The 12,443-nt window shown below is 42.2% G+C and overlaps 1 protein-coding gene across 4 annotated transcripts in view; it reads right to left on the bottom strand.

Moving 5' to 3' along the window:
- Positions 1-479: 479 nt before the first annotated feature.
- The window catches only part of LOC110839987 (uncharacterized), a 29,605-nt gene continuing 17,641 nt past the window's right edge, over positions 480-12,443 (bottom strand). The window contains exons 2-11 of one of the 4 annotated variants that reach the window (XM_087353819.1): positions 12,042-12,277; positions 9,553-11,595; positions 7,919-8,578; positions 7,669-7,735; positions 6,749-6,937; positions 5,742-5,911; positions 4,683-4,925; positions 3,364-3,528; positions 2,713-3,013; positions 480-1,554 (exon numbers count right to left, since the gene is read on the bottom strand). In XM_087353819.1, coding sequence (XP_087209945.1) covers positions 902-1,554; positions 2,713-3,013; positions 3,364-3,528; positions 4,683-4,925; positions 5,742-5,911; positions 6,749-6,937; positions 7,669-7,735; positions 7,919-8,578; positions 9,553-11,595; positions 12,042-12,242 — 4,692 coding nt within the window. In that variant the 5' untranslated portion in view covers positions 12,243-12,277 and the 3' untranslated portion in view covers positions 480-901. The remainder of the gene's footprint in view (positions 1,555-2,712; positions 3,014-3,363; positions 3,529-4,682; positions 4,926-5,741; positions 5,912-6,748; positions 6,938-7,668; positions 7,736-7,918; positions 8,579-9,552; positions 11,596-12,041; positions 12,278-12,443) is intronic. The other 3 variants (XM_087353820.1, XM_087353832.1, XM_087353825.1) reach the window with 3 other exon arrangements.

The following is a 12,443-nucleotide window of genomic DNA, read 5'->3' as shown; positions in this document are numbered from 1 at the left end:
CGTAGCGTATTATTTCTTTTTTATCTCGTCATCGTCCAAATTTGACGTTTTGATATTATCCCGTCTCAGACTTAATATATTTGTATTTACGTTCATCATCTGGGTTGACCCATGCAGGATGGTAACCTGACAGTGAGAAAATTCAAATTACTCGAAACAAAAGCTAATATATGGCAAGTATTTCAACCACTTCTTAAGGTCGGTGGTTGACCGCCGATCTAAATTTTAAACTTAACCTGTTCTCGATCCAGGTCTACGACTTTGTGACCCCGAGTCTTTTCTGAAAGTTTTCCCAGACAAATCAAGGAGAAATAAGCCACGTTGCATTTCATCCCATTCTTTAAATTCATCCCCAATCCTCTACAGCTCTCCGTTTCAAATGTCAAAGATGGTAGCGTAACAAGGTTTTGATTTACATTAACTCCAAAAAAAAAAGCTCCGTCCTTCAACTGTGGCGTCTGCAGGACAAAAATTCTTAATCTACATAACTTTTTTTTTTTATTTAACATATAAAAAAAAGTTGACAAATTATTTGTATAACATAAAAATTTTGTTTCGTAAAACATAAAAAAAACTATACTCGAAACAATATTAAGACACTGTATTCAGAACACACATATAATTCATGTGTCCCGCGTCGTCTGAGGCGTCACGATTCGGACCGGCGATACGAAATGAGCGCTGGTTCGAGTCTCGGGGGGAGTAGAACCGGTGCCAAGCCAAACATCGTGAGGAAATTGGGGTCAGGAAAGGTAGAAATGGCTGGGGTTTCGTCTGGTTAGATGATAGTTCACCTCTGCTTAGGCATGTAAACCTGAGGTCGGCTTTGGCTCTCTGGAGCTGTTACGTCACGGATTCAATTTAATCCGGGGATGGGAATCCGCGGAGGACCTCGGACGCTTCAGAAGCTTGTCGTCTCCGGGCCACTGGCGCTATTTGAATCCAGTAAAACCGACGCCTCGCACATAATCTTCGCACTAGTTCTCACCAGAAACAGCAAATGACATTCCTCAAACACCGTCAGTTCTACCCGCGTGTGTACGAGACCATGAAGCACTGTGGCCCTTTCAAGGTCAAGCCACCGTTGCAATACAAGTTCCCGGTCGCAAGACGACGCTCCTAACGCCACGTCCGCTGGACCCCACAACGAGAACTCCAACACCGACTTAACCTGCGATAGAGACACGGCCCGTTCACAGTGCAACAGGTCGCTTATGAGCGGCGTGACGGCGGCTGTGGGGAGGAGCTCCCTCAGAGCTGCCAACGCACATTGACAGAGGGAGCCATCTTCGCTGTCAAGTCCCGTGCCCGGTACTTGTAAGACGCAGAGCCTCGGTTGTAGGTCTCGTTCTTCGCGGCACAGCACGAAGCTCGACAGCGACAGAGGAGCCTCCTCGATGCCTTGAGCTTGAAGAGTCTTTAATCCATTGACGAGCTGGAGCAACACAAAACTTCCGTCTCTCCACTGTTCTTCCTCTGGGATTCTGCCGCGGAGCGTCGCGCCGTAGGTCTGTATCGTGTCGGCCTGCATCCGGGTCAACACCACGACGCACGCTGAAACCAAAGCGTTCCCAGTTCTAAAGATCAACAAATTCTCTGTTACGATACCCGAATGTTAATTTCCGTGGTATTGGACCCTCTCGTGAACTACGTGAATCGGACTCCACAAATTTTATATTCTATTTCATGGATTCACCTCATAAAAAGGTTTAAATGATATTGTACATCAGTGGTCGTCAACATTTTTGTGCCTATGGGCACATTTGAGAGTTTACGAGATCGTGGCGGGCAACGTCCAATTATTTTTTTATTTATTTAGTGTTCTGTCTGACGACAGGTCCATATGAACAGGATCCTTCCATCCTTTTCTCGGACTGGGACCTGTTCATATACGTTCTTGGCAGATGATCCAGAAGTGGTTTGCCATTGCCTTCTTCTGTGTGTGAATGGAGTAATTGTTGGGATGCCACGGATGAAAACTCCGCGTTGCCTAGACCACGGCCTTGCCCAACACAAGTTATAAATTCGGGCACCGCCGGGAATCGAACCCGAGACCCCAGGATTACAAGGCCAGCGTTCTAACCGCTAGACCACCGTGGCTTAACGTCCAATTAACAGAGCCAGATTTTCTTTTCTCTGGTCAAATAAGATATGGACACCAAATAATATGCAAAACAACACGACGTTTAATGATACAAGATACCGCGCAATCAAAAATACGTAGTTTTATAAGTACAATTATTATTACTCAAGTGGGAAGTTAGTGTGATGTTTGGCGCTGAATTTCATCGGCCAGTTTTTCAAATTTGGGTGTGTACGATGATGTCGCCGCTCGGAAACAATCGTCAAGATGGGCGTCAGTAAGTCGAGATCTGTGCTTTGATTTTATGAGGTTCGTGGTTGAACGGCGTTCATTATTCAGTATAACCTCTTTACGTAACAACGCGGGCACCCAGAAAAAGCTTTGGCGAAAGTCACACGTGTCCAAACTTTCGGAAATAATACGTAACAGATAACGAAAGCTTCTGTGTGATTCACGACTGTTCGAACACCAATATGACGTCATCCTGATGATCCTCTGAGAAACTGGTGAATACCTACGAGACAACGTTGGCATAACATCCCAGACGACGGCCATCTTCAGAAGCTGATACAAGACTTTCAGATATACTTTACTGGGTAAAACCGCGAGATGAATAATGGGTTACGTACCTTGCACGAGGTCCGTCTTGTCCTTGGGCTGACCAGGCAGGTAGTGGGCAGGGACGACGTCACTGAACTCCGTGATGGGGCAGAGGGCGAAACAGCCCCTAGAGGGTATATTGCTCTGCAAGCATTGGTCTGCCATCAGACAAAGAGTGACGCCGTGTCCACTCCACAAGGCCGAGTGAAATGAACGTCTTCCGACCGTAGCAGAACCGGAGTCGTCCGGGATCGTAAAATCCACCCAGCGCAGATTTGCCGCAGTTTTCAGACAACGCAGAGCTGGCGGTACAACCGAACCGACATTCACCTACAGAATAAATCGGAAAGAGATGAGAATACGACAAAATTATATATTTTTAATTAATTAAATTTCAAAATTGTTAATAATTAATTATTTAACTATTATTTAGTTATCTGTTAATGATTCTGTATCAGTTACAGGTCATGTGAAATCAATCGAGATGAGAGCACAATTACGAACAGTTAACTACCGCCGCCATCTTGTTTCAACGTAAACTCCTGGTATTCAAGAGTAGAAGACCCTTTCGTGTATAAATCTTTCCTGAAGAAGGAAGTTTAAATAATCGATAATAATAATCCGTAATATCGGAATTTAAATCCTTATTTCCGTGCAACGGGAGGTTACGAGCCGGTTACCTGTTCAAGAACCTGTGCCAAAGCTTCGTGATTGGCTACGATAACCGCTCCGTAGTTATCTTCCAAATTCTTATGGACCACGCTTCGTCCTTTTCTTAAACGCAACCTGTGCGTCTTCCAGGGATGTCCAGAAACAGGGGACCATTCCGAGTCATCGTCCCCGGTCTAGAAAATATTGGAAACTTCAAAAAAATAACAACACAATCAGATTTTAGATACAAAAAGGGTATTTAAAAAAGTTGTCAGTGGAACGACGGTTCCGGAGAATTTGACGTAAATACGTCTATACGGAAAGGAAGTTTCTATATTGGCATTAATCTAAATATTTCCTTTATAAATGCTTTACATTTGAGTTAAGTTTGATTAAGACATTGCTTAATCAACTTGAATTAGTTACGCTTAAGATGGGTCTGTGGTAGATGAATGTAATTTAAAGTAATGTAATGTAATGTTTTATAGGTAACAACAATGCCGAGTAAACAGATGAAGTTTCCTAGGTAACCATTGTTGTCGATTTGTTGATAAACAGATGAAGTTTCCTAGGTAACCATTGTTGTCGATTTGTTGGTAAACAGATGAAGTTTCCTAGGTAACCATTGTTGTCGATTTGTTGATAAACAGATGAAGTTTCCTAGGTAACAATAATGCTGAGTAAACAATTGACATTTCCAAGGTAACATAAGAATGCAGTTACACTTTTTCGTTCCACTTTTTGCCGAATGACACTGACCCTAAAATATAGACGTATTTACGTCAAAAAAGGTACAATCCAATGGAACATTACGTAATTATTAAAGCGTTTACATTAAAAAAAACTTAATAAAATACAAACATTTTTTTAAGATGTGTTCGATGCACTTTTGTGCACGTAACTGAATTCAGCGTTCATTTGGATGAAAGTATAAATCTTGTTATTTCAAACATAACCTCACTTCAGATAAGACACGGGATAAACAAAACAAAAAAACTCATGTCATTTACAAATTATTTTGCCATGAACCACGTTTCACAGATAAATTTGATCTTTATGAGAAGTATTTCTTATATTACCATAACATACACGAAATGTAAATTTTCCGGACAATCTGATTTCCCCCCCCCCCCACCTCACCATTTCCTTAATTACAAAGTGCGATGAACAGAAAAATCCCAGCCTTAAGTTTCTGCACCGAATGGAAGAGGGGAATTGAGGAGGCCATGGACCAAATAGAGACCGGAGAGCCATGGAAGAAGAAGAACAAGAATGATATAAATATATGACTAACAGAAATAATGGGCATCGTAAACCGAGAGACCGCCGTATGCACAATGTAACTCACATCTTCGCTGCTATGGAAGCTGTAAGGAGCGTAGATTTCTGACTCTGTCTCGCTGCCACAGTAAGGGAGGGAAGTGGAACGCGTAAAGCTGCCACGGAACTTGACGTAGTCCGGAGATGCGTCCACGCTGCCTTCTGACCGGCGCTGCTGGACGCCGTTACACCGAATCGCTTTCGCCGCGTTTGCCTCCACAGTCTCACCATCACTCGACGGTGACAGGCACTCGTACACATTCTCCGTAACCTTAAAAATTACGCCGTATTGTAAAGGATAATTATAATAACGCGATCTAACATGTACACTGCCGCCTTGTTTTAGGAAAAGGCTGAATTTTGTGCAAGTTGCTCATTTAAGAAAAAAATTTGTCGTGCAGAACTGAATTTCGTATTAAGTAACGAGAAATAATTAAAAGATATTCCGACTTGTATTCTTTTCGTATTTTGTTATAAAACAATTTTATGATACAGAATACAACAGAAATAATAATTTTGCAAATGCATTAACATTTAATTCGTAAAATAGAATTCTAGGGGTCGCCACATTAATATCCATTAACATGTGTTAATTTTTTAAATTTATTTATTTATTTAGTGTTCTGTCTGACGACAGGTCCATATGAACAGGATCCTTCCATCCTTTTCTCGGACTGGGACCTGTTCATTTACGTTCTTGGCAGATGATCCAGAAGTGGTTTGCCATTGCCTTCTTCTGTGTGTGAATGGAGTAATTGTTGGGATGCCACGGAGGAAAACTCCGTGTTGCCTAGACCACGGCCTTGCCCAACACAAGTTATAAATTCGGGCACCTTTTAAATTTAGAACACAAAAAAAGATAAAATACGAATTGAAGAAATTGTTCAACTGGAATGAATGAGATAATTTATGTTGACTAAATGATAATTATGGAGGACTCGGTGATAAATGACGTACAAGAAAGGGTAGGGGAAACGCAGATATAAGAACAGCGCTTACAGGAGAGGAGAAGAACTGCTTTTGTCATTCCACCCTGAACAAAAACATCAACGGATAATTACGACCTCGTGATAGGCTTATTCCTCACCGACACGTGCTTCCCGTTATTGAGTTCGACAGACTCGTAGCCACTGTCATCAGTCTGGGGTTCGACCTTCCTCTTGGGTCCTTCCGTGTTCGCATCCCTGATACTGGAAGTGCGTTGCGGTTTACTTGGAGTCAGACCGGATCGGACCTCACCTGAAATGAGGCCTGTCGCTGGCAAATCAGAAACATTCCGTAATCTGTTAAAATTATTATTTTTCCAGCCTTCCTCACAGAACATGACGTCATTTTAGTTCAGTTAAGACTCACATTTTAGGATAAAAAACTGATTAATGTTACAAAGTGCGGATGTCTTCGCTACTTAACTAAGATGCTGGGAATTGGAGCTCCATGCATTCTTAATCTCAGTATTAAAAGGAGGTGAGTGGTTAGTTTCAAACCCCCATGCTCTTTAACTCAGAGGAAAGAAAATTTAGTTTTCAGGGGACAGGTTGGGGTCTAGGCGTTATGGCGAAGATCGAAATCCCGACCTCCGAGGAATCAAACTCTGGACATCCAGCGCTAGTTAGCGCACAGCCGAAGCTCGACACACAATTAATAAGACACCAGACTAATTAAATACACGGCCGCTATCTCAGGAATTATTTTCATTGGGTCGACAGATAAAAATTATGAAAGGAATAAAACGTAAATGCAGAGAAAAAGAACCATTTGCATGTGGGAACTTAACCCTTCGAAGACGAAGATCGTCTGAATATTATTTATGAATTCAGTCCGTACCGCGAAGAAAACACTACACCTCACCATTACGAAAATCAGCTGGTTAACCCTTTGAAGCCGATGCTCGTCTTCATAATATTTACGAATCCAGACCGTACCGCGAAGAAAACACTTCACTTAACCATTAGAAGTCGAATCAGGCGGTACCACATAAGATTTAACAAGAGAACATCCCGGTCAAAGCCTTAAGAAAACCACAAAATACCACAGGTAAGATATTCCGTCCTTACCCAAGATTCAAACCACCGCGGTGGTAAATCCTGTACCCACCTAAATTGGCGTACAAGTTGTTGACAGGAAGAATCTGCTGTATCCGTCTCGTCGGCTGTTTCTGCTGCCACAGCAGCTCTGCAGATTTTGGAGGTGGTGGCCTCGCTGGTTTGTTCAACCCTTCTATCGCTTTACCCCAAGCATCTAGCGACTGGTTACGAGGGGGAGGCGGTGGTTTTGCGGGCCTTACTGTGGCGAACACAGACGAGTGAACAAGGAGATGTTAGAGAAGTAGCAAGTTGAATATATCTGTTTAAGTTACCGTAAAATAAATGACAAGTGTATATAATATATTTTTTTTGTGGGCTGTATAATTTAAATTCTGCATGACGGAATCCCTCCTTTTATATATTTATAAACAACCACAATAGGATTCAAAATAAAAAGTTGTCAGTGGAACGACGGTTCCGGAGAATTTGACGTAAATACGTCTATACGGAAAGGAAGTTTATATACTGGCTTTATTCTAAATATTTCCTTTATACCCGCTTTACAATTGCGTAAAGTTTGATTAAGACATTGCTTATTTAACTTGAATTAATTACGCTTAAGATGGGTCTGTGGTAGATGAATGTAATTTAAAGTAATGTAATGAAATGTAATGTAATGTAATGTTTCCTAGGTAACAACAATGCCGAGTAAATAGATGTTCCTTAGGTAACCATTGTTGTTTATTTGTTGATAAACCATTGTTACACTTTTTCGTTTCCCTTTTTCGTAACACATTTTTGCCGAATGACACTGACCCTAAAATATAGACGTATTTACGTCAAAAAGATTTTCTTTAGTTTGCTCTATTTTCAGACGTAGCCGACTAATTACTAGTTCAGATGACGGTCTGCGGACCGCTCTTTGTGAAATGATGTTCTATATAACGTTCAAGAGTTTCTGCTACCAAATTGCATTATCGTGACGTTTACCTGACAAAACCTGGTTTGAATTGTTCGCCGACTGTGAATTTCCAGGGTCAGATGAAATATAACTCTCCTGAAAGAATAAACAAAACCTTAAATAATAAATGTTACACAGTACGTAAACATTAAAATCAAACCAAAAGGTAACTGAGGTTCATAACAAAATTTCTGATATAAATTATGAATTTAAGAAGAAGATGGGGGGTCGGGGGGGGGGGAGGGGGGGTAAGAACTTCAGAATAACGATAATTCTTACCTTGTTATTGTCACAGGAGCTGGAAGCCTCAGTGACTGAGTCGTCTAAGCGAGGCCTCACATTGCTGGCATCTCCTCGCAGAACCTCCACATTGGAGCCATTCAGCTCCGACGGATGGATTATCTCCAGTCGTGGACGAGGCGTGGGCAAGTTGGGTACCACATCCTCCTGCTTCTGAACTTCAACGCTGCTCACAGTCTTATCTTCTTTACAGCCACCAAAGCGTAGGAACTTCCTGAGCGAGAAGCGTCCACGGCCATGTGACAATTTCTTCTTCTCTTGTTCGGTGGGAGTGGCAGAGGGAGATGCAAACGACAAGCTCTCGACTGAGAGGGAAAGAGAACGCCGGGGGGCAGGTTCTGGACAGGGCGCAGGACTAGAGCTCACCCCGCTCGGAGACTGGTTCACCAAATCACCACGAAGCTTGGGACTACAAGACGAGGCTCGTTCTCGCTTTTCCTTCTCTCGAGTGACGGGAGAAGAGGATTTTACGAGGCCAACAGACAGATTGCGAGTAAACAGGGGGCACGATATGTCCTCGGCAGGAACTGGAGGAGGTTTGGGCGCTTGGCGCTTGTGAGCTCGTGCAGTTTCTAGAGCAGCCACCTCGTGTTGCTGCTGAGGTAATTTCTCTGTGACGTCACATTCGACTGCAGACACCTGCAATACAAACACTTAACATTCTGCATTTGCGTTCGCAAGTCCTTTTATACGGGAAAAATATATTCCTAGCCTGCAAGATCAGATTTTGTTTCAGTTGACATTTTCAGGACGAGTACGTAATGGTTTGGCATTTTTGGAAGCTTTATACAGTGGAGGGAGCAGGATGAGATTGCACTCACTTCTGGTGGAGCGGAAGAGAGCGCTGTTATTCAACTACGGATGAGAATGCGTCTCAGGAAAGAGGTAACAACGTTCAACGGGAAAGGGGGTGTTGAATATATTTTAGCAACTTATTTTTTATTTATTTAGTGTTCTGTCTGACGACAGGTCCATATGAACAGGATCCTTCCATCCTTTTCTCGGACTGGGACCTGTTCATATACGTTCTTGGCAGATGATCCAGAAGTGGTTTGCCATTGCCTTCTTCTGTGTGTGAATGGAGTAATTGTTGGGATGCCACGGAGGAAAACTCCGTGTTGCCTAGACCACGGCCTTGCCCAACACAAGTTATAGATTCGGGCACCGCCGGGAATCGAACCCGAGACCCCAGGATTACAAGGCCAGCGTTCTATATGAAGGAATATGAAGGATTTTAAGCAGAAATTTAAAGAAGATGTAATTGAAAAAGTCATGGAACTTAATATACTTTGAAATTAACATAAAAATTTGTCTTAAAAGAAATGGACTACGATTTTTGAGATACAAATGGGAAATACCAGTATCATGTCAAATTAGAAACACAGACATGTTAAAGAAACTAAATATTTGTTTTGTAATTAATGGTTAATCTGATCGATAAAATTGTTAACCCAATTTTACGTAATGGACAATAACATAACCTCAAAACTTTTATTTTCGGTGTACAGGTTACATAGACGTAAACTGACTGAATGAATATCTGTATCTGTGCCAACCTAACCTCAATTTGTGTCAGTAAAAAGTCGCAGAACAGGTAACAGACTCAGCTTTACCTCTAACACGTGCTCCTGGATCTGGGTGAACGCGTCATGGTGTCCTTCTTGAGTCTGTTTTGGTGACTGGGGTAAAACATGTCTCCTCGGAGCTGCTTGCAGTACCTTTGTGCTTGGTTTCACTGGTATTTTAGGCTTGTCCCCTGGTCCTTTCCTCAAAGTATTAACCTGAGTGAGGGCATGAAGGAAAGACGGCCGAGGATCGATGACCGGAGGGGGGCTACGCGGTAGAGCAGGAGGTTCATTGAGTTCGTCAGGATCTGCCCTGCCGTCCGGTTCTCCCGCAAGCTCTCTGCTCTCTTCTGCACAGAACATTTCCACATCCTTCTCTTTCAATAAGACTTCTTCTGTGACAGATTCGCCTGCTGGTTTAAAATCTGTAACATCTTCAGCTCTGACTGTCACATTAACTGGATTAGTTACTAAAGATTCTCCTTCAATTTTACGAACACGTAAGGTTTCGATTTCATCCTCTGTTACAATTTCGCCTGACAACTTACGTGTTTCTTCGTTCACAGGAGACATCGGACATCCCACGCGAATCTCTTTAGATGTGCTTTCAATGTTACACGAAATGCCAACAGCTTCTTTATCTAGATCTCCAATACAATTAACAAATGTTTCAATTTCATCAGCAGTTGGATTTACGTCTTTTGATTCTACTACAGCGGTGTTTGAGCTCGTGTCACATTGCTTCATACCGTCATCAACGCCTGTTACACTGCATAGTTTTGAAGGAGTATCTGTACTAAAATCTCCTCTGTTTGCGAGAATCTCTAAGCCTTTTACAAGCTTTGCTTCGCTTTGAGAGACCGAACTTGAAAAAATGGCTTCAGGACATACACCGCTATCCTTTTTGAGCCTATGGTTTGAGCAGTCTTCATTCTGGTGGCTTTGCCCACTATCTTTGCAAATGGCCTCACTCGTAACTAAATTTGTACCGTCATCCTTAACAGTATTCTCTATTTTCCTCAAAGACTCGTAACTACTTTTTCGGACAGCTGGTTTTGGTAAAGTCCCCTTTGGCTTGCTTAACAGATCGTATCTCCCACTGAATGCAGATGTTCGACTCACCACCTTGAATTTCTCTGGAGAAACACGGCTCTTTATCACTGGAATGCGACTGACTTTACCTTCTGAGGTTTCATTCTCATTTGCTTTCGAAATATTTTCTCCAATTTCTCTTGATATCTGGGTAATATTTCTTACAGACAACTTCAGGGATACCTCAGATGCTGCCTTGTTTGATGGAGCATCTTTAGTTTTGTATTTAAAGTCTTGCGGATGTGCAATGTCTACAGCATTCCGTTCATCTCTTGTTCCAGCGTCAGTATCTCCTGGTATCTGACTGGTACCATTTGATTTCAAAAGTGATTTAAGAATGATATCCCTTGAATTCTGATGAGGAAGCCCATTCTTTTTAACAAAAGACTTTTTCATGCTAATGTCTGTCTCCTTTAAAGAGTTCTCACCATTTGTCATTCCTAAACTTGAAGTATTCTCCTGCTTTGATCCTGTATTTTTTATTACTGACTTGAGAACAATCTCTCCAGACTTTTCATTTGGAATTTCACTGTTCTTTCCAAAAGATGACTGCGTGATTATCTTAGTCGTGTCCTGATGCTTGCCAAGGATATTTTTTTTAATGCTCGTCAATGTGGGCACACTGGATTCGTCCTGACCACCAAATGGAGTAACAGAGACTTGCAATGTTTTTCGACGTCCTTCGGCATCAGTGAGCGGTTTCCCGAGTAACAACTGTGTGTAGGTTCTCTTTGTTTCGCTGTTTCCCGATCCTGACAGATTTTCCACCAGACTGTTAAAGTCCGTGTTGGTACGAGTAAGTCTCTGCAAGGCCCGATCCTCTTCAACATCAACATCGTCATCGCACGTCAAACCATTCTCTTCAGGCTCGATGATATCTTCACTATCTGAAGGGTATAACTCATCTCCTCCAAAACCAATCACCTCTGATTCCTCAGCTGGAAAGTGCACGGCAGAACCTTTTGATCGGCGGACATGTTGCCTATCTTTCAGGATGCCCTGTAAACATATTACACCATCCGATAATAATAAATAAATTTTATTTTTAGTGTTCTATCTGGCGACAGGTCCATATGAACAGGATCCTTCCATCCTTTTCTCTTCTCGGACTGGGACCTGTTCATATACATTCTTGGCAGATGATCCAGAAGTGGTTTGCCATTGCCTTCTTCTGTGTGTGAATGGAGTAATTGTTGGGATGCCACGGAGGAAAACTCCGTGTTGCCTAGACTACGGCCTTGCCCAACACAAGTTATAAATTCGGGCACCGACGGGAATCGAACCCGAGAGCCCAGGATTACAAGGCCAGCGTTCTAACCGCTGGACCACCGTGGCTACAATAAATAAATAAATAAAAAAGTAAAGTTAATTAAATCTTTCAGAATGCCTTCTGGCACAAGTAAGTAATGAATCAATAGCAAAGACTGATTTGTAAAGACACATACAAATGTCTGCGATACCTGAAGAGCTGTGTCCGTCTGCTGCCATGAGCGGGTACCACTTGGGTACGTGGTACCCAAATAGAGACTCTTGCCTTCACCTGTGCCAGATCCATTTGTATTGTGCTCCTCTTTGGATTTGAAGCAATTTGAGCACAAATCTTTCCTCCACGCATTCTGAACGAAGTGGCGGCACAGAGACGCCATTTCTTATCTCTGCTTAAACGATTCCATCAAGAATCCTGTGGAGAGTAACACAATGCAACATCATACGATATTTCCATAAAAAAAATTTCTGAACATCAGAAGACGAGTTACAGAAATTTTCAAGAGTAACAATAATCACTTTAATATTATCTATAACGTAAATAAAATCCCACATAGCCAATTCTCTCATGTGGGATATAT

Source organism: Zootermopsis nevadensis, unplaced genomic scaffold (genome assembly GCF_977971745.1).
Source record: "Zootermopsis nevadensis isolate Lab colony 2312 unplaced genomic scaffold, Znev_1.0 Znev_ptg000002l, whole genome shotgun sequence".
Taxonomy (NCBI): domain Eukaryota; kingdom Metazoa; phylum Arthropoda; class Insecta; order Blattodea; family Termopsidae; genus Zootermopsis; species Zootermopsis nevadensis.
Note: the sequence above shows the minus strand (reverse complement) of the source record. Positions and strands in the feature narration are given on the sequence as shown.